Consider the following 23,719-nt stretch of genomic DNA (forward strand, 5'->3'; position numbering starts at 1 on the left):
CCATCGTCAGGATCAGGTTCAGGGAAGTATATCCTAAAAGTCGTGGCTAGGCTGCGTAGGTGCTCGGCTGCGTTGATCTTTATCGGGTCAGGTAAACTCTGCTCTGCAGACTCCGAGAACTGTTTCAAATTAGGAAAGTTATTGAACGACTCGTTTTCAATCCTTGCCCCCCACAGCTGGCACTTTTTTACCATAGCACTGATCTTATCTTTAACTTTGAACATGTCTACATTTCTCCTTTGCAAACTTAAGTTTAATACATTCAAGTGTTCAAACACTATGTAGGCAGTTGAGCAAAGCCAAGAAAAGTCAGTGAGAACATCTGCGTACTTGGTGTCAAGAAGAAAAACACGACCTTCATCTATAAGTTCAAAAAATCTTGTCAATATCATCCCTCGAGAGAGCCACCTTACGTCCGTTATGAATAAGAAGGTGTTCATGCTCACTGCCAATCTCTTTGCACAACAAAGAAAATAATCTGGATTGCAGAGGTCGTTTTAATGTAGTTAACGATTTAAACTACTTCGTTAAGTATCTTCTGCAAAGGTTCAGGCAATGTTTTGGCTAGCATGGCTTCACGATAAATACAACAGTGTGTCCATTTCACCTCAGTAGCTACTGGTTTGACATGAGCTTGAAGTCCTGCTTTGTGGCCAGCCATTGATTTTGCTCCATCCGCAGACAAGCCCACACATTTTGTCCATGTGACTTCATGTTTATTGAAATAATCATTCAATGCAGTAAAAATATCTGTTGCTGTTGTGTGATGTAGTTCGCATGAAAAAAGAAAATCTTCCAATATCTGGTCCTTCCACAAAAATCGAACAAAACACAACATTATTGCTTTTGCAAAATGGACTTACATCGTTTTTCTCCCTGACTCTTCATATATTTATTTTTATATCTTGCAGACCACTCAGTCATACCTCGCGGACCCCCAGGGGTCCGCGGACCACCAGTTGGGAACCACTGCCATAGTGGTAACCCCAAAGCTGTTACGCTTAACCTGATCATCTGTTGTCTTGTGCTCTTCCTTTTGCTCTTAATGTTTAATAAGCAATGTAAATTAACAATAAAAATCAGGAGTTTTTGACTCCTTTTCATATCAAATAATTGTCAAAATTACAAATATTTTTTCGACGAAGAAACCCAAACTTTCTAATGTTGTTTTTGGAACTGTAATTGAAATAGTTATTGATTAATTATTTACTTACCATGTTTAAAAAAAATTAACTAAATTTGCTTTGTGTATTTACATGATTGTATAGTGCATTGACTTTATAGGCATAAAAATTAATATAAAATATATGCTTTATATTTTCCCTATTTAATTTAACACATTTTAACCTATTTCGTATATAAAATTCTTAACTCAAAATTAGCAATTTAAATTTTAATATAAATTGTTAAGTTTCCTTATGAAATTTCTTCTCTAAGTGACATCTCCATTATACACGTTGACAATCACTATGGCTATTCTAATTTTCAAAGCAACTGCTCAAGAGAATTGTAATCTGCACACCTACCATTCCTTCAGGTTTATTTACTTTCAGGTTAAACTACATTAAAGCTATAATTTCGTCGTTTGTCATTTTATGCTATTGTCCAGAAGCTACAAAAAATAATCGATCAACGAGAAAAACTCCAGATAGGTGCCATAACGTCCGCCGAGACAGGCCAAACTATTCTGGAATGTACACAATGCATGCCACAGGCATCTACATTCCACATATGCTTATTTTGTCCAGAAAACGCTTAAAAGAGAGTTTAACTATCTAAAGTAAGCAATTAATTATATTAAATGCACAAAGTAGTCATATTAAAAGAATGAGAGCTTTATAATTAGCTCGTGAGTATGGTGTGATTACGAATTTATTCCCTTTACATTGCACTCATCAGATGCAACTTTTAGATGCAGAATTCTTCAAACCACGAAATATCTACTACTCTTAATACAATAAAATTATATGACAGTTTAACTGTAGATAACATTAGTGAGGAGAAACTGTAGGAACCTTTAGACTGGAGGAACGAAACGAATGCGGAGATCGCCTGATCACCTTTGCTGTGGAAGAACAACTGGTAATCACCAACACTTTCTTTAAACTACCAGCTATCACCAGCATCACCTCAAGACACCCCAGATCACATCATCAGAAACCAAATTGATTACATTATGGTGAATAAAAGATTCAGAAACGCAATAACATCAGCCAAAACATATCCTGGTGCTGATATCGGGTCGGACCATAACCCACTGGTAGTTAACATCAGACTAAAGCTGAAGAAAATACGATTTAGGACAATTAAAAAATGAAGACACCATGTTCTAGATACAAACCTATATAGAAAAAGAAATAAAAAACACAGACAATCCTAGATAAATATCTTCGCCCAACAACGGTTAAAAAGAAAGAGTGGATTACTGATAAAATCCTAAATATGATGATTCTCCAATAGAAGAAGAGCTACAAACAGAGACATGTGGGAGTATAAGCGAATTGAGAGATAACAACCAGATAATTATGGAATACGACACAGGACCACCAATCACTCAAGACGAAGTCAAAGCCGCAATTAAAGCAACCAAAGCAGGCAAAGCACCAAGGCCCGACAACTTTCATTCAGAGTTTCTAAAAATCATGGGAGACGAAGGAGTAAAATGTCTTACGACAACGTTCAATAAAATCTATGACTCGGGAAAAATCCCAGAGAGCTGGTTAAAAGCTACATTTATTGCTATACCTAAAATAACTAATGCAAAAAAATGCGAGGAGCATCGTATTATCAGTCTAATGAGCCACATTCTTAAGACCTTCTTAAAGATAATACACAGAAGAATTTATCAGAAATGCGAGTCACAGATCTCACGAACGCAGTTTGGATTCAGGGATGCGTTAGGTACAAGAGAAGCCTTGTTCGCGGTTCAGGTATTATTTCAAAGGTGCAGAGACGTCAACTGCGATATTTATGTATGCTTTATCGACTACCTGAAAGCTTTCGACAGAATCAAGCACGATAAGCTCATGGATATACTAAAGGCAACTGATCTGGATAACAAAGGCCTTCGAGTAATCAAGAACATATACTACAACTAATCAGCAACCATTCGGGTGAAAGACCAACTAACAGAAGAAGTTGCAATAAAGAGAGGAGTACGACAGGGCTGCATACTCTCTCCCCTATTATTTAACGTCTATTCGGAACACGTCATGAACCAGGCCTTAGAGCATATCGAAGAGGGTATTCTCATAAATGGTGAGCGCCTGAATAACATCAGATATGCAGACGACACCATCCTCTTTGCAGACAGTTTAGAAGGTTAACAGACACAAGTAACGCAATTGTGGAGAATCAGTCAAGAATACGGGCTTGATTTTAATATTTTAACTAGAAAACAAAGTAGATGGTCATTAGTAAGAAGCATATTCCACCTAGTCAATTACTGGTAGATCAACAACAAATACTCCAAGTGCCCCGTTACTACTATTTAGGAACCACCATAAACGACCAATGGGACCACTCAGTTGAGATAAAACAAAGAATTGAAAAAGCCAGGTCAGCATTTGTCAGAATTAGCAAGATATTTAAGAGCCACGACCTCCCTTAAAAACGAAAATCCGTTTATTGAGATGCTACGTATTTACAGTGCTGCTCTATGGGGTTGAATCATGGACACTAACCGAGGCATCCATGGGAAAACTCGAGGCGTTTGAGATGTGGTGTTATAGACGGATACTGAGGATCTCCTGGGTGAACCGAATAACAAACAGTGAGGTTCTACGTCGGATGGATAAAACATGTGAAATTATATCCACAGTAAAACAAAGCAAGCTAGAATATCTTGGGACATATAATGCGAAACGATCATAGATATAACCTGCTGCAACTTATATTACAGGGAAAGGTCTACGAAAAGAGGGGACCTGGAAGAAGAAGAATATCTTGGCTCCAGAACTTACTAAAATGGCTTTCCTTGACTACTTCAGGACTATTTCGAGCTGCGGTCAATAAAGTTAGAATTGCCATGCTAGTAGCCAACATCCGTAACAGATACGCACCACAAGAAGAAAAAGAACATTAGCGAATTGGTAAGCAAATCATTTCTCAGAGCAGCTACTATTGAAACAGCTCTGAATAGTTTTGTAAGAACAGAATTATGGCCTTTCGACCGTTTTGTGTCCAACATCTCAAATTGCTACATGTGTAGCTACAGCAGTATCAGAACGACAGCTCAATCCAGATTAAAATTACCACAACATTTTCTGTAACAGGTTTTAATACTTTCTTTCCATCAAGGAACATTAGTGTACTCACTGACGAAACGAAGCAGTCCACATCACAATAAGTCCTGCAAGACATTGGGTTCTTATAAACAACAATAGATACCCAAGCTAGAACGCAACTTGTTTTCAAAAATGCTTCCTTACTTATGTTTTTACCTGACTCATCCAAATCATTAAGTCCCCTAGAAAATACTCCTTTAAAAATCTTTGTTTTTTTTGGAAACTAGTCCTCGAAAAAACCTCGAAAGAAAAAAAAATAGTTCGTCAGCTGTAGTTTTAACCTAACACCCTATAAAGAACAGTTATTAGTAAGAACAAAATTAAACAAATCCTACTAAAAATACACAACGAAAATTAGTAGCGACAAAGAAGAACAGCAACAAAGAATTTAACGAGAGAAAAAAACGAAAAAAGATAAAAACCAAAAGAAAAAAATTTAAACAAAAGACAAACTACAAGTATGACAGTGGAAAAACTTGTTGTCATTTTTGTGGAGAAAACTACGAGAAAGGTTGGATTTGGTGCGAAACATGGGTAGATGAAGCTTGTGCTAATATAACTGATGTTAACTGTTATTACTGCGATAACTGTCAAAAATAAGTGTACTTTTATAAGTACAGCTGCTACTTTATTGCAGCTGCAAAATAGTTGCAGTTATTAGTAATTACAGGAAACTAAATACCCCTATGAAGTCAACACGTGCGTTTTTTATTTTCTGGATACCGACTCTGTAAATTCACAGTAAGTTTCTCTCATGTACTTTTTTTTGCCATCAAATGTTTTACGCTAGTTTATAATAAGTTTAGTAAAGGGCTTAAGTAATTAATTATACCGTGATTTATTTGTTGTTAAAATTAGGTGTACTCTTACGAGTACAATGGACATATGGGAGTATTTTTGATATTTTACAATTTTATTATAGATATGACATCTGTAGATGATTTTGAGAGTATTGGGTTCGAAATTTCTACGAAAAGAAATATAAAGGTTTACTAACAGGATATCACCAATTACCCAGTAAAATAATGTACTGGAGTATTTCCGAATATTTAAATTTAACATTTTTACAAGTTACGATCTGTTGCAGAAATTAAAAAGAATAGGAATTGGAGATACCTGGAACTGAAAAGAGACTATGGAACAAAAAATGTCTTCTATCAAATGCTTAACAATTGAAAAAACAAGACAGAGGTTATCAATATTACAAGGCTCAAGGTATATTATTTGTAAGATAGAAAAATAATAAGATAGTGACTATGGCTACAAATTACGATTCTATGGAACCTGTACCACAAGTAAAACGATGGTCAATTTCTGCTAAGGCCAAAGTGGATGTTTCTCAACCTGCTTTATATAAAAATTATAATAAGTCAAAGGGTGGTGTAGACTTAAATGATCAGCAACATTTAATGTATGGATATCTTGTTATGAAAAACGTCCAATATATCGTAATTTTTTTAAGGGGTTTAACTTACACGTATGGGAACGATACGTGTTTTTCAGTTTTTTGATCGATGTAAATTTCGCGAAATATTCGACCACTCCGCTTTTTTTAGCACAGCCGGTATATTGTATTCTTATACCAATCAATCTACTACCATACTAAACAAAGAGTAAAAAACACCTTGTAAATTTCACTCTACTACTTAGTGTAAAACCTCACTAAGATTTGTTTCGTAAGTGCTACTTGGTAAGGGTTACCTTCTTATCGGTGAGTAAAAAGGAAAAGGTAATAAGATGTTTTTATGGCTGCGAGTCACGTGACGATCTTCGTGAAAGGCTCAACATTGATAGATCGATACGAAAATTTAACAGTTTTAAAATGTAAAAAACTCGTTTTATGATTTTATAATTATACCGACATATTATATAGCTATAACCAAAAGAGTGCATAATTACAATAAATATATTTATTATGAAGTACTTTTTAATCAGATTATTTATTTTAAAGCTCTAAGCGATACGTTTTTACTCCTGCCAGTGAGTTGCTACAAACTAACATACAATAATTGCTAATGGCAACTCAATGGTAAATTTGAAGCTGTTGAATTGCTCCTAATTATTTTACATCAAGTCATGAAAAACCATTTTTAAAGGATTAAAATGATACATTTTTTCTACGAATTAGACATATTCCAAAATTTTGCAAAAATGTAGTACATATGCCCAAGGTTCGTAGACTTACCACGGTTGCCTCTTCCTGGGGTGGGGATGCTTGAGTTACGTCACCAGAGTACGCAAGAATACAAAACCCATTTATTATCACAGTTTGTTCGTGGTAATTATCTTTCAGTTTATTATTTGCTTTATTTTTTATCGTTTCTTAAATATCTCAGTTTACTTTATATTTTTGTATTTGAAATTTTGGTGTTGTTTTCTATAAAAACTTATTTTGAATTATCGAAGAAACGTTATTTATTGTAGTTGTACATCGTACCTATTCTTCGTATCTTTTTATAAGGTAGGTTAAAACTTTAAAATTTCATTGTGTATTAACGTAATAATAATGTTGAAGGAATTTTAGAATGCCATTAGACATTAATGATCAATCAATGAAAGATATTAAAAAAATGGAAAAAACAGTTATGTAATTCGGTAATTCATTCAATAGTTAATCCAGTATTGATGAAAATTCAGTATACGCGACAAATTTTCAGTGTAAAATGGAGATTGAAGTTATAGATTTACGTAAATCCTGCATTAACATTGGATAAATGTTAACAACGGGTTCTGATTAATTTTAAGTACCAAACTGCCTACATATCAACAGTTTTCCATAATTAGGTATTATAATCCACTAGACATCTTTATTTCATAACTATCTTTACTATTTTCCACACATAAAAACGACGATTAACAATGTTACGATTCAAATTACTGTAATCTCCTGACGTAATTTCGGGCTTAATGTTTATTGGTTATTCGGAAGAGGCAACCGTAGTAAGTCTACAAACCGTGACATATGCCAGACTATGGTTGTAAAAATTAGGTCGCACGTATTGCAGATTTGTATAACGGGTTGCGTTATACACATTTAAAACAATATTTGACTTGTCAATACTTCTAATTTATTATTTATCGTTCAAAAAACAATTATGTTAATAAAATGTACTTCCTAAAAAATCAGCAAGAACGTATTCAGGCAATAGTGCGAGCACTGCCTGATCTTTATTTACTATAAGGTATTTTATAGATCAATTCTAAGTTATACAATAATTCAAAGGATTTTAAAAAATTTTAGCCGCATTTACAGACAAAATCCCATGAAACTTTAAAATCTCCTAAAACATTATAATAATATATAAGACGAAAATACGTTATAATAAAACTTAACATCTGTTTATTTTTATAAATTTTGTTCTAATAAATACATTTTAACATTTTAAGTTTAATGCAGACTTCATATTCAATTGTAAGTCATGTTAATATGTAGAATCAAATTAGGGAAAATATAATTGCGGTTAAGGAGGAAGCAAATTTCCATGTGGCATTTCAAAATGATTTGCTATTTTTTAAGAGAATTACCCACAATTTCAGTTTAAATTACGTTTATTTGACTTACTGTTTTTTTACCTCGGAAATCGTTCTCAAAATACAAATTTAACGTATTTTTTTAAACAAATGTAAAATTAATTTGTATTTTGACGATGATTAAACATTTTAGAGGTCAAAATAACTGTTTTTTCAAGTGGCATTGTAGATAATTCTCATTATAATTTAAGTAATTCGGCACTCGGCAGTCTATTTTTATTATGTATATGGTCAGGAATACCTATTGAAATAATCAGTTTCGGAGAGGATTCTTTCTACGTCTAAACATTTTTAGTGACGTATTTTTCTGTTTATGGATAAAAGCTTTACAATTGTTATCATTTAGAAATACAAGATTACCATTAATTAAATAATTATATCTAAAAGGGCTCAAACGTGTTCTAATAGAGAAAAGTGGCTGTGCTGAATGCTGTCTAAATACTGGATAAATAGGGTAGGCATAGGAGAGTTGTGACAGAGGTGAGTTGTGACAAGGACGATTTCTCCCCAACTATTATAGTGAGCGAATTGGCAACAACGCTTGTTCGTCAGTCTCCAGACACGCTACTCGGTTTAATACCAGCAGCAAAACTGGAAAAATCTATCTCAAATAAAATCGGAGAAGATCAGGCGGGGTTCACGGCAGGAAGATCTTGCATAGACCACATTTATAAACTCAAACAATTAATTGAAAAAAAAGATGGCGAAAAATAGACCAGGACACATGGCATTCATAGATTTAAAAAAGGCATATGACACGATCCCCAGAAAACAACTATGGAACACGATGAAGGAAATCGGAATAACTCAGAGGTTAATAGAAGCCGTGAAAAACCTTTACAACAACAACAAGGTAAGAGTTAAAACCGGCAATAAATACTCCAACGAATTTAAGACCACAAAAGCCCTATTGTAGGGATGTTCTACATCTCGGATACTGTTCAAGATATTCCTCGAACAAATATTAAAACCATGGAAAAGGAAATGTGAAGGGATGGGAATACTCCGGGACAACTTCTTGTACACATTAAGCTTTGCAGATGACCAAGTGGTAACGGCTCAAGATGAAGAAGATCTGTGCTATATGCTCCGAAAATTAGAAAAGGAATACACAAAAAACGGATTGGAAATAAATCTAGAAAAGACCGAATATTTAACAACAGAGCAAGAACCAGTGAGAAACTTGGAAATGGACGATAATAGGGAAATTACCGGCACTGACAAATTCAAATATTTAGGATTCATACTCTCAAAAAATAGAACCACCGAGCAAGAGATAACCAGCAGATTAGCACAGACAAGAACATGTATTAAACAAATGAACGGGATACTGTGGGATAGACAGATTACCAGAAATACAAAGAAGCGAATTTATAACACCTTGGTACGCAGTATAATGACCTATGGAGGAGAGAATTGGGTAATAAATAAACGAAACAGGTCCAAAATCACAGCAACTGAAATGGAGTTCATGAGAAGAAGCTGCAGAGTGACAAAAATGGATCGCATCAGAAATGAGGAGATAAAACAAAGAATGGCAGTAGAACAAGACACACTTAGCTACATCGAAGAAAAACGTTTAATTTGGTATGGATATGTGAGAAGAACAGATCATACAAGGTGGATAGCAAAGATTTCTGATTGGAGCCCAATAGGAAGAAGGAAAAGAGGTAGACCCCGAAGATCATGGAGGGATGAAGTGGACGAGGCCATGGAAAGATGAGACCTTAGAGATGGAGAATGGCAGAACAGAAAGGACTGGAGACGTTGGCTGAAAGAAGGAAGGCGGCGACAGCTGTAAAAATCCTTGTATAGATAGATAGATTAATTTTGATGATTTTTTTGTTCTCTTGTGTAATCTGAAATATATCTTCTACATAAATGTTAAAAAGTAGTGGGAAAAGAATACAACCCTGTCTTACTAAATCTCTCATTGATCACTTACGAAAACCTCAGTTCTTGATTCTATTAATGTTTATTAATATTTGAATGTTCTTTACTGACATATATACACCAAAGTTTTAAGAAAAGTTTTATAAATTCTCCATATTACATTATGTTGAAAGCTTTTTGTGCAATCTTAAGCCAAATAGGCGTGTGTAGAACAAACTAGATAAACAAAAAAGTTTAGAGAACAGAATTCATGCACAACCCTCCAACTCCATCTACACGTAGAGCAATAGGTTCCCGTACCTCTACGGAAAATGGAAATATGCTTCCCTCTGAATAAATACGAGACAAAAAACTTACAGTGAATACTAACCTGTGTCAGAATATTTTCTGCCGGCTTATAAACTATATTATGTAACGGCCTCTTCCTCCCCACGTAGTTCACGCAGACGAATTCTAGAAGGGAAGCGTAAATGAAACACATGCAAACACCGTCCCAAACGTTCATTGCCGTTAAATTAGACACTACCGGTAACGTAGAACGAAATCCGTTTGACGTTGTGAAAAAATTGAGCATTGTAGTTACACCTGAAAGAGAAAAACAAAAAATGAGCAACATTTTTAAACAAAATCATTTTATAATAATAGATAGATAGATAGATAGATAGATAAGCAGATACTTTTATTGACAATTTTTACATGGTAAACACTACATGTCATCATCATCATCACGTAGCGCTACAACCCTGGGTGGGTCTTGGCTGATTGTACAACTTTTTTCCAATTTGTTCGGTCTTCCATCAACCTAGGGTCAAAAATGGAATGTTCATTTTCCGGAGATTTTACTAGTTTTACAAGTCTCTCGTTACGCAGTCTGTCCACGTGGCCTGCCCATCTTAGTCGCTGTGATTTAATTTCTTGGACAATATCGGCGTCATTGTAGAGTGCTTTTAATTCGATATTGGTTCTGATCTTATACCGGTTTGTGGTGATGTCATGGGGAGGTCCGAATATTTTTCTAAGTATTTTTCGTTCAAAGCGTCTGAGCTTTTCTTCGTTTGCTTTGGTCATGGTCCACGTTTCGCATCCGTATGTTGTACTCTTTCGAAATTGAAGGTGTTGACCGTCACATTTTGTCCTATTCTGTCTCTTTGTGTCGTTCTATTTATACACATATATTTCGTCTTTTCTTCATTAATCTTCAGCCCTACTTCACCTGTTGCTCCTTCTACCTTGTTGAAGATGTCTTTCGTGGATAGGATGGAGTCTCCAACGAGATCTATATCATCTGCATATGCGAATAATAGCTTGGAACCTTGAACCGATAGCAATTCTGTTTTTATTTCGTCCGACCTCATGGCTTTCTCTAATACAAAGTTCAAAAGTAGTGGAGATAACGCATCACCCTGTTTGAAACCACTGTTGATTTTAAAGCTGCCAGACAGTTTATTATTTACACGTACTTTAGATATTCCACCCTCCATACAGACTTTGGTCATCCGAATGAGTTTTTTTTGGTATTGAGAACTCCGCCATGGCATTCCATACTTGTCTTCTTTCTATGCTATCATATACCTCTCGAAAATCTATGAAAAGATTGTGTATGGGTCTGTTATACTCCCATCCCTTTTCTAGAAGTTGTCTCAGCGTGAATAGTTGATCTATTGTTGATGTCTACATGTCATGTCACAATGTTAATAAGTCACTTATGTATACATAGGAAATAACTAAGAAATAATACAAGAACAAATAATTTAACATATACAGTAAAAAATAGAAATACAAAAATAATTCAGTTAGGTGTACAATAGTTTTCATAAAAACGATCACATTAGGAGCTCAAACAAACAAATACCTGTATACTCTAGAAACAGTGCTCCAGCAAAAAGTGTTTTGCTAATTTATAAAATTGTTTAGAATTCATTGCCTTAGTATCAATATTTTTGTTCAGGTTTAAAAAACAATTACTATACAGATTATAATCTATTTTAATAATTTGTGTAACACACAATCTGGAATATGGTATAATGATATGATTTTTGTTTCTTGCATTGCACTGATGTTAATCACCATGTGTTTTTACATCTCGTATATTATTATGAACAGTTAACAAACTTTTAAATGTATATATTGAAGGTAAAGGAAGAATGCCATATTTTTTAAACAAGGGTTTGCAGCTGACGCGATATTCTGCTGAGTCATTAACTCGGATTGCTGGTTTTTGAAAAGTGAAAATTTTATATGCATAGGATGAGTCTCCTCAAATAATTATGCAATATGTCAGGATACTATAAACCGTTCCAAAATAAACTGACCTAACCATATCTCGACTTACAGAAATAGCCAAACTGCGCATGGTAAAAATCTGTGAGACGAGCTTCCTACACAATCCTTTAATATGGTGCCACCAGTTCAACCTTGTAGTAGCAACCCGCCATAACAACAAAAAATCCAAAATAAGTGCAGAATCGAAGAATATGCTGAAACAACGAAAAGAGCTCCTGTCACTAAACAAAAGAAATACCACAGAATACAAAGAACTTAATTGAGCCATACGAAAACAGATAAAAGACGATATTAAAAAACATCAACAAGAACATGTAGAAAGAGTGATAGAGAAAAATCGAAGTCTGAAATATATCAAACCGAAATTAGGAAAGAAAAATATTATAACTATGAAAAATCAACAAGGCCAACTAGAAACAAGCAAAGCTCAGATATCAAACATAGTTGAAAACTTCTATACTGAGTTATACCGCTCAAGAAACGATCCCCCCGACTCTTCAAAGCAAAATCTGAAAAGACAAATAACAAACGTAAATTCTGAAGTAATGCCCGAAATAAGCGAAGTAGAAATAGAAAATGCAATTAAAGAATTGAAAAGAAATAAAGCACCGGATAGTGATGGAATTCTGGCAGAAATGTTGAAAGAAGGCGGAGAAGAAGTCATCAGGTACCTAAAAATACTTTTTAATAAATGCCTATTTGAAGGAAACATACCAAAGGAATGGAATACTGCTAACACAATATTAATACACAAAAAAGGGGACAATACAGATCTGAAAAATTATCGTCCAATATCACTACTATCACAACTTTATAAAACATTCACAAAAATAATTATAAATAGATTGACAACAAAGTTCGATGTATATCAACCAGTAGAGCAAGCCGGATTTAGAAAAGGGTTTAGTACATGTGACCATCTTCACACACTAAAGGTCCTAACAGAAAAAGTTAACGAATACAATTTACCAATCTGTTTAGCATTTATAGACTACGAAAAAGCTTTTGACAGCATAGAATTATGGGCTATTGAGGAAGCACTGGTCAACAGCAGAATAGATTCTAGATATAGGATATTAATACATAATATATACCAACACGCTGAAATGGTAGTCACGATGGATAACGGAATGAAAACGAGGCCAATAAAAATCAACCGAGGAGTAAGACAGGGAGACACCATATCTCCAAAACTATTTACTGCCGCACTTGAAGACATCTTTAAATCACTAAATTGGGAAACGAAGGGACTATCGATAAACGGAAAGTATTTAAACCATCTAAGATATGCAGATGACGTAGTACTAATAGCCGACAGCTGGAAAGAACTGAAGACGATGATCGATGAGCTTCATACGGAATCCATAAAAAAAGGACTGAAAATGAATCTGAGTAAAACTAAGCTAATGTCGAATAAAGATGATCAACCGACGATAACCATCCAAGGAACAAAAGTGGAACATGTAGAAGAATACATATATCTGAGTCAGAATATCAAGGTAAACAAAGAAAACCAAACTACCGAAATAAGCAGACGAGTAAGAATGGATGGGCCGCATTTGGAAAACTCTCATACATACTGAAAGACAAAAAGACACCCCAAAACCTTCGAACCAAAGTGTTCGATTCGTGTATCCTTCCCGTTCTCACTTACGGAGCTCAAACCTGGACATTCACAAAAAAGAACATGGACAAGATTCGAAAAACTCAGCGAGCCATGGAACGACAGATGCTTGGTATCTCACTAATAGATCGGCAAACGAACGAAGCAATCCGGAACAAAACAAAAATAAAGGACGCCGCGAAGCAAGCAGCTAAATTAAAATGGAAATGGGCTGGACACAACGAACGTCTCGAAGATGGTAGATGGAACAAAGAAGTCGGAAACTGGCGACTGTACGATGCGAAGAGACCAAGAGGATGACCTCAAATGCACTGGAGCGACGATATCAAAAGAGTCGCAGGAACAATGTGGAAACGTCTAGCACACAACAGGGATGAATGGCGAGAAATGGGAGAGGCCTTTATTCGACAATTCGGATAGAAAAAGTACTATAAAAAAAAAGTTCAACCTTGTATCCATAGTAACACCTTAACTGGATCAGATGGTTTAACCCATTTATTAGAATTAAATACTACTGGCCGGGATTTTTCTGCTCGTTTAGTTCAAGTTTGTTATAGTTAAACCAGGATTTAGATTTTTCTAATATTTCCTGACTGTAATCAGTTTTACGTCTACATAATACGGTTGTGTCATCTGCAAAAAGAACGCATCATGTTATTTTTCAACGCACTTGTTAAATCATTTCTATATATCAAGAATAGCAGCGGTCCCAAAACTGATCTTTGTGGTACTCCGATTGAAACTGGTAGAGAATTAGATTCTTAAATAATTGATGGATTCGGCCGTTACTTGTAGGAAATTCATTTTATGTAACAATAAAACACTGAAAACCTTGTTTTCAAAACTTCCACAATATGTATTATAAAATCTTATTCATACCCGAGTCGATAGCCGTAGAGAACGGTTTGTTTTGATATTGCTGTCGGTGCGAGTTTGATAGTGATCGCTATTGTGTTATTTTGTGAATTTGTTTAGTGCAAATTAGGCCCATAATTTGGTATTCCAAAAAATCTAAGTATGGAAGAAGATGCTATTGGAGGTCATAGACCGCCCGATGAATTACATTCCGTAAACACGTCTGAAAAAACTAATATTGATGATAACAGGTCTGTAAATACTTTAATTGATTTTGAAAACCGGTATAAACCCAGCGATAAGGCCCCATTCTTTGTATATATTGAACACAAAAATAAAAATATCGGTAGGTTATTTCCAATGAAGGTAGGACATTTTTTATTAAATGATTCGTCCATTAAAAATGATGTACTTGATATAAAAACAGTTGGCATTAATAGGGTAAAAGTCATTTTTAAAACTTATTCTATAGCAAATAAAATAATTAATCATGATTTAATAAATAAAAATGATCTTATAGCTTATATTCCAAAATTTTATACACATAGAAAAGGCATAGTTCGTATGGTTGATACTTTCTTTTCGGAGAATTATTTAAAGGATGCGATAATATCCGAGAGACAAGTGGTAAATGTTCAAAGGATGCAACGAAAAGTAACGAACAACGATGGCACAACTCAATTAGTACCAAGACAAATGATAATTGTAGAATTTTTGGGAAACGAGGTTCCACAAAACATAATAATTAATTTATGCAACTTTTCAGTAGATCCATACATACACCCGGTAGTGCAATGCTATAAATGTCTCAGATATGGTCACTCCTCAAAACAATGTAAATCTAAGGACAGTAGATGTAAAAAATGTACAGACACCACCCATACTGTAGAAACTTGTAATGAAAATAATCATTGCATATATTGTAAAACCAACGATCACACCTCGTTGTCTAGAAAATGTCCAATATACGAAAAACAGAAGAAAATCAAAGCAATAATGGCATCAGAAAATATAACATTCAGAGAAGCAGAACAATTACATAACAATCCAAGTTACGCAAAAATAATAACTAATAATAGATTTTCTATTCTAAATAACACTTCCAATTTTCCCAGTTTACCTACCTCGTCTAACAATGTCCCTAATTTCACATTAAATAAACCGGTAAGGAAAACTATTCATATTTCTACAAATAATAAACGTAAAGCAACTTCTCCACCAATTTTACCCCATACCTCTGCGTCAACTTCTATCAAAAGACCTACCCCTAAATCTAATCCTATAATACCCAATCCCTACAGGGACGAATTTATTGACTATAAAGAGAAACTTATATTACTTGTCACATCTCATATTAATCAACTTATGTATACCAATAATCAATCTCAACCTATATGCAATTTAGAAAATGAATTAAGAAAACTTATTTCTAATAATTTAGAAGAAACAGGTAATAACAGAGAAACGGATAATTTAGCGACGAGTGACAATGAAAGCATTCACTCGTATTATTAATTTCCAAATGCACAGTCAACTTACTCAATCTTCCTTAAATATTTTACAATGGAATTGTAGATCGTTAGTAAGTAATAGGGATAGTCTCATAAATTATATTAATAATTCTCATGTAGATATTATAATTTTATCCGAAACTTGGTTGAAAAACCAAATAGACTTTAAATTAAAAGGGTATAATTTTGTTTCAAAATGCCGTGAAAGTGGCTATGGCGGTGTAGGCATTTTCATACTAAAGGGCATTGATTATCAAATAATTAACATTAACTATAATTTTAATACCGGAATAGAAGTGTGTGCAGTCTTACTTAACAAAATTAATATATCTTTTGTGTCTATATATAAACCATCTGACATCAGAGTAGAAAAGACTGATTGGATACATTTATTTGAACAATTCGATTATAATAATACAGTTTTTTGTGGTGATTTTAATGCCCACCATTACATGTGGGGTCCGATCCCGGATGACCGTAATGGTAGAATATTAGTCGAAAGCATGGATTTTTTCGAATTAGTTTCTCTAAACGACGGATCACCTACTAGAATCGCCGCGAGTGGCAATCATTCTGCCGTTGATTTGACTATCACCTCAGCCTCATTAACAAATCGTATAAACTGGTCAGTATATCCCGACACATTGGGATCCGATCATTTTCCTATTAAAATAGAGCTTAAAATTAATCCTACTTCTTTCCTAATTAATCCATCAACAAAATGGAACGATTGCCGCGCTGACTGGAAGCTATTTCAGACAGATTTAGACAAACAATTATCCACAATTTTATCATCTAATAATCTTTCTAACGATGAGAAGACAGCCCTACTCTTTCAGACTATCTCTCTAGCTGCTTCCAAATCTATGCCCATAAAAAAACCTTTTACTCCCTCAATTCCAAGGCCTTATTGGTGGGATGAGGAATGTACATTCATAATAAAAAAACGATCAGAAGCATTGAAAGCGTATCGAACCCAAAGTAACTATAATAATTACATAAACTATAAAAATATAGCAGCCCAAACCAAACGATTATTTAAAACAAAGAAAAAAAGTAGTTGGATAAATTTTTTAAATAGTCTAAACAAAAGCACACCTCTTTCAAAAATATGGTCAACCGTCAGATCAATTTCCAATAACTATCAGTACAACAAAAAACCTCAACTTTCTGAAAATCTCATTAAACAGATGTTAGACCAACTTGCACCTTCATCTGCCTCTGGTAATGTTGGTAGGATTAAAGAATTTTTTCGTTTTAATACTAGTGTAGATTCCATGTCAAAACCTTTTACTCCTTCAGAACTTGATTTCGCACTAAAAAAAAGCAGAAATACAGCCCCCGGTTTGGACGGTTTTACTTATAAGATATTGGACAAATTGCCGTCAAATGCCAAAGATGTTCTCTTACAAATCTTTAATAGTTGGTGGTTGAAACAAGAATATTGCGATACTTTAAAAAATATTATCATATGCCCTTTACTCAAATTTAACTTAAACCCAGAACTTCCATCATCTTATAGACCCATTTCTCTATTATCATGTGTGACAAAATCCTTTGAAAGGCTTATAAAATTTAGATTAGAACATTTTATTGAAAGTAGTTCAGTTTTTCCCTACTCACAGTATGGATTTCGTAGAGGTCGAGGTACCATTGATGCTCTCATACATTTAGTTACGGATATTCAACTCTGTTTTTCAAAAAACGAATTTATGCTATGTTTGTTTCTAGATTTAAAGGGTGCATATGACGTGGTTGATTTGGATATATTATATTCAAAAATGGTGGGGTGTGGTATCGATAAAAGATTATCTGTAAATATAATAAATTTGTATGTGAATAGAAAAATATACTTACGGGACCATAGAAATGTATTACACGGTCCAAGAATATTATATAACGGTCTCCCACAAGGCTCAATTCTAAGTCCTTTATTATTTAATGTTTATACTGCAGATCTGCATGGTTTGACGGATGAAAAATGCAAAATAATTCAATATGCAGACGATATATGTTTATATACCAGCCATAAATCCTATGAAGATTGTATGTTGAATCTAAAACTTAGCTTTAGTAACTTAGATAAGTGGGTGAAACAAATGGGTTTTAGTATATCACAACAAAAATCTTCGATTGTATGTTTCACTAGACGTAGACAAAAAGTCACAGGCAAATGCCAGATAGGTGATTATAATTTCCCCTTAGCAGAAGAGTATAAGTATCTAGGCATGATCCTAGATAAAAAACTCTTGTGGTCCAGCCATATAAAGTACGTAAAACAAAAGTGCGAGCGTGGAATTAACCTTCTGCGTTTCGTTTCTAAAAAAAGATGGGGTGCAGATCAAAATATCTCTTTAATGTTTTATAGATCCTACATACGATCCATTCTGGATTACGGCTGTGTTCTTTACGGTTCAACATGCAAAACAAATCTATTAACTCTTGACAGAATACAATTTAAATCAATAAAAATTTGTCTAGGAGCTATGATGTCTTCACCAAACCAAGCAGTTCTAGCAGAAGCCCAGGAACCACCTTTACACATACGTAGGCAAATGTTAGCCAACAAACGTCTAATAACATACAGATCGTTTAATACAACTATGGTTCACAAAATAGGTTTACTTTTGACAGAAAATTTAACAAATTCTTATTGGAGAATAAAAAATTCTCCTCCTCTTGCAGAATCTTTTATCGATACGAATTCATTTCAATCTTATATATTACAGCTCCCAAAATTTCCTTTTTACATACAAGACTTTGAAGTTCTGATAGACAAACCAACCATTATAATGCCCTCTTATTCAGATTTGCCAATTTTAACTAATATTATATTCAAATCCATACTAAGCAAATTAGGGGAAGATTTAACAATAATTTATACAGATGGTTCAAAAACTGTTGAAAGTACTGGTTTCGCTTTTTTTGTTTCAAACAGCAATTATGTTGAGAAATATCGAATTCCTGAATGTTGTTCTATTTTTACAGCCGAGGCTGCTGCTATACAGAAAGCACTAACTTGGTGTGTCACTAATTATTGTGAGAACATCGTAATAGTATCAGATTCTCAGGCAGTATTACAAGCTATTCGTAGCCATCCATTGGATAGTTTTCAAAACTCCATTATACTTGATATCAAAAAATTATTACATGATCTAAAATTCACAAAAAAAACAGTTACTTTACTCTGGGTTAAAGGACATAATGGAGTAATTGGAAACGAATTAGTGGATGGTATGGCAAAAAATACATCTGAGATATCAGAAATTACAAATGTTTACTACTTTAAAGATCTTTTTTCTATTATCAGGAGTATTGGCAGGGAAAGATGGATGTCAAAATATAAAGAGGTTCAGAAGTCTTCAAGAAACCATTACTTTTCTATTCATCCATGCTTACCAAAAAATATTCCCCATTTTAATTTTAACTATAATAAAGTACATTCTTCGTTAATAACCCGGTTAAAACTTAACCATGGCCTCTTTCCAGAGCATCTGCATAGGATTGGAATCTATGAAACCCCTTTCTGTCCTTGTGATGGTAAATCTGTCGGAGATTTGAACCACTTATTTTTCGATTGTCCTAATCATAGGGAACAGACTCGAAGCCTATATCTAGATTTAATTGATCTCAATATTAGCCTACCAGTGAACATCAGCAATCTGTTATCTTATTCTGACAAATCTATATATAATATTCTAATCAAGTTTATAAACGATTCTAAAATAAAAATTTAAACATCCTTATAACAATTTTCTGTGGCAAAAAGATTTTTTGTCTAATGCCATCTCTCTCTCTCACACACACACACAAAATCTTATCGCTACAGCTGTTTCGGCTGATTGCCTTTCTCAAGTGATCTATTTTTGGCATGCGTTTACACTTTATAGTCTTTAATGAAATAGGTTGAGGAGGGGAAACCGTTTGTCTCAAGTTGGTCATTCAGAATTATATCTGTGTTTTTCAATTTGTTAATTTCCATAGATTCTAACAAGGATAGCTTAAGGCCTTTATTTTGAATGTGAAAGATTAAAAATGCATCATTAAAAGAATGATTATGATCTAGAAGGTGAAGTGCGTATGTAGAATCTGTTTTTCTATTATTGAAAGGCCTTTTATGTTCAGCTATTCGTTTATTAAAATTTCTACCAGTTTGACCGATGTAAGTTTTTGGGCAGTCGCCACATTTAAGTTTGTATACACCACTGTGTAAGTGTTTTTTATTTTGGCTCTTATTTTGTTTTTAATATATTTGCCTAAGTTGTTATTTGTTCTAAAAGCTAGTGTTATTCCTTTCTTTTTTATATGTTTGACTATTTTTGTTGATATTTTGTTTTTTCTCTGATGGTGGAAATACTAATTTCAGGGCTTTCTTGTGTAGTTTTTGATTTAAAATTATATTAATTGTTTATTCGTTGTATCCATTGTTTACTGCTTTTTGCTTAATGATATTTAATTCTGTCTCAAAGTTGTATTTTGACATCGGAATTTCTGTTAATCTATGTAACATACTATGATAGGCTGCCAGTTTATGTTGTGTGAGATGGGATGATGAATTGTGTATAGTCGTGTCAGTATGGGTAGGTTTATGAAATATGGAGAAGTCATGCTTGTTTTTAAGTCTGATAATTTTTAAATCTAAAAAATTTACGAATTGGTTTTGTTTTGTTTTTATTGTAAATTCAATATGACTATGAAGTGAATACGATAAAAATTGGTCGAGTTGTCTGTTAGTTCCTGTGAAACATATCAGTACGTCAACGGTGAAGATACGTAGAATAGCTACACCTCTATGCAGTCTACTTTTTCTACAATATGAAGAGACAAGTTGAAAGTTGTCTAAGTTTATTCTTTGTAAATTATCAGAGTTTAACCAGTATTCCGAAACACAAAAAGGGTCATACTTATTATCTTTAAAAAATGCATTTAATTCATCTACCTTATTAGTAATACTCTGTACATTTAAGTGAAACACAAAGCACGTTTCTTTAGTAATACTATAGTTATTGTAGTTATTGTTTATGCATGAAGGAACTAAAAAATTCATTAATATGTATACCCTCAGGCCATAGTTTACAATTTAAAACGATACTTTCAGACGATACCTCAGGAACTGCAATTTTAAGTGAAGCATAACTTCTTGGATATCTCGAGTTTAATTGGTTAACCAAAATATTTTCATCAATAGTCTTAAGATGGTTTGTTATTTCTTCCAAAGATGTATGTGGAGACCACTTGATTGTATGATAGTACTTTATAGTTCTTTTTACAGCCGCCTTTAGTCCATTTGTTATGGAGTACTAGTGCATATTAGAACATTTTTTGGTTTTCTAAATGTTGTAGGTTTATTAGTACTATTGTCATTTTGAGGACCAAGAATTTGTTTGTCACTCAGTTTAATTACATTAGAACATAAATTTGCAGGTTGTACTTCATGAACTGCTGCTGCTACATTATAAAGTGTTATTTCAGGTTATTTTATATTGGTAGCAGTTTTGACATCTCTTGGTACTTGAGTTACTTCTTTATTGTATTATATTTCCTTTTATTTTCCTTCGAAGTGTTCTTCTACTAATTATTCGTCTATTTCGTTTTAGGGATACCGCTGTGCATTTGTCTGAGAGAAATAATCTGTACTTATCTCTTATCTGTATATACTTTCTTAAGGAATATATTATAACGATTATATATTATACTAGCGGACCAACTCGAAATCGAGTTTTTTAAATGAAATTTTTATTTTGCGAGAAAAATATACAATATATACAATGATCGGAAGTAAAAATATTTTTATCAATAACTCAAAAACTATAAATGATAATTTCGTGAACTTACATTTTTGAACTCTACGTTGAATTCTCTATTGATTTGACTAATAAAAACGAAACCGGAAGTCGACCTCAAAACCGGAATGCAATTTTTAGTTCATCAAATTTCGACATGGATGTCATTTAGCAGTTAATTTTGCATGCTGATCACGAATCCGGTGTCAGATTTGCTCTATCTTGACGTTTTATGCGCGTTTCGGGTCACTTCCGGTGTCGGATCTCAACCGGAAGTACATATTTAGATTCGTCTCGACGAGACCTTTCGATCCATATATACATTGTGGGGTCTAAAACTTAAAGTAAATTTTAACTTTCGGTCATCTCAAAACCGGAAGTGAATTTTTGTACCAAAAGTATATCTTGACAATCTCATACGTAATACTAATAATATTCCGAAAAAATATTTTAATTATCTAATATGGTTTTTGAGTAAAGTGGTGGACAAGAAAAGGGCTTAGCGTTTTAGTATATAAGATATCGAGACTGGCTGAATGACAAAAGTCTATGCCACAAAAAAAATACTTCTTTAAAATTTTTTTCTAATTTGTAGGTGCTTTGATGGTCTAAAGTGTTTCTGTCAGTTTGTTTTAGACTATTTATTTCATGGTTTAATAATGTAAACGGTGTTAACACAGTAAAAGTTAGAAAAACATCATACCTAGGCCACATACTGAGAAATAATAAGTACCAATATGCCCAACTTATAGTGAAAGGAAAAATCGAGGGAAAGAGAGGCCTAGGAAGGAAAAGACTATCGTGGCTCAGAAACATCCGACAATGGACAGGGCTAAATTTTGAACAGGTAATAAGAACAGCTGAAGATAGAGAAGATTTTAAAATTGTAGTAGCCAACCTCCATTGAGGAGAGGGCACTTTAAGAAGAAGGTGACAATTTTAAAATTTCTCAACGTTTAATATATTTATTTTCCTAGAAAATAAAAAAAATCGTAAAGATTTTCTTTCAAAAGAAGACTGAATGTTTTCAGCACTAACTCTTAACCCCTTACTAAAATAACTGCTTACAGAAGATCTGCTTATAAAAGATATTTTGAAAAATTCATATGCTGTATAATGCTTGCACTTTAGTCGATGATAAAATAAAAGGAAAAAGTTTAAATATATTTTAAAAAAACTTTCCCTTTGCGTTATAAATAATTCCTGTTTTGGAATATTAGATATTTCCCTTTCAAATCATTATTGGAAGTTCTACTTTCCTTATTCGTATTTCTGCTAATACTAGCACAAAGGATTCACGTAAAGATCTTCTTGTTCAATTCTGGATAACTTAATTTTGTTTGCATACAAGTTCGGGGCTTATTTTAGAAGCGCTTTCTCCCTCTTGAATATTTCTTTGTATTCAGTGATTCTCTTTGTCGAAAATACTTGTTCGACACACTTCATTGCGATGTTTACATTAACTGGCATATTTTAAATAAGAGCTTTTGATGGAGTGTTTGAAAAGTATTAAGAAGTCAAAAACAGACAAAGTGAGATAATAGACTGAACCTAAGGGGCCAGTTATCTTGGGGCCTGTACATTAGTGGGTTAGTTTTTGTATTGATTTGGTTTTAAAAAATGTAGAACTTGTTTATGTTGTGTAGAAATTATTTTATCATCACTATCAATAAAAGAACTTAAATAAGAACATAAACAAAATTTGGAAACTCTTTTCAGTCTCCTAATACAAAAATAAATATATTCGCTACTCAAAAATGGAATCTAAAAAACTCCTAACTGGAAGGAATATAGTAAAATGATAGAAGCGAATATCACTGACCTACAACAAATACCATTTTCAGTCATAGATAATAATTTAAATACATTCTTATCGTTAATTACAAACGCTGCAACAGCAAATATAGGAACTAAGAATGTAAAAAAGCCATTAAGTCTTATAAAAACTATTTT

The 23,719-nt window shown here is 33.5% G+C and overlaps 1 protein-coding gene across 10 annotated transcripts in view; it reads right to left on the reverse strand.

Annotated features, from left to right (window-relative positions):
• pHCl-1 (pH-sensitive chloride channel 1) overlaps positions 1 to 23,719 on the reverse strand; it is a 446,892-nt gene that overhangs the window by 43,843 nt on the left and 379,330 nt on the right. For all 10 annotated transcript variants that reach the window (XM_072542726.1, XM_072542735.1, XM_072542734.1 and 7 more), the window contains exon 10: positions 10,081 to 10,295. In XM_072542726.1, coding sequence (XP_072398827.1) covers positions 10,081 to 10,295 — 215 coding nt within the window. The remainder of the gene's footprint in view (positions 1 to 10,080; positions 10,296 to 23,719) is intronic.

This window comes from Diabrotica undecimpunctata, chromosome 9 (assembly GCF_040954645.1).
Source record: "Diabrotica undecimpunctata isolate CICGRU chromosome 9, icDiaUnde3, whole genome shotgun sequence".
Classification (NCBI taxonomy): Eukaryota; Metazoa; Arthropoda; class Insecta; order Coleoptera; family Chrysomelidae; genus Diabrotica; species Diabrotica undecimpunctata.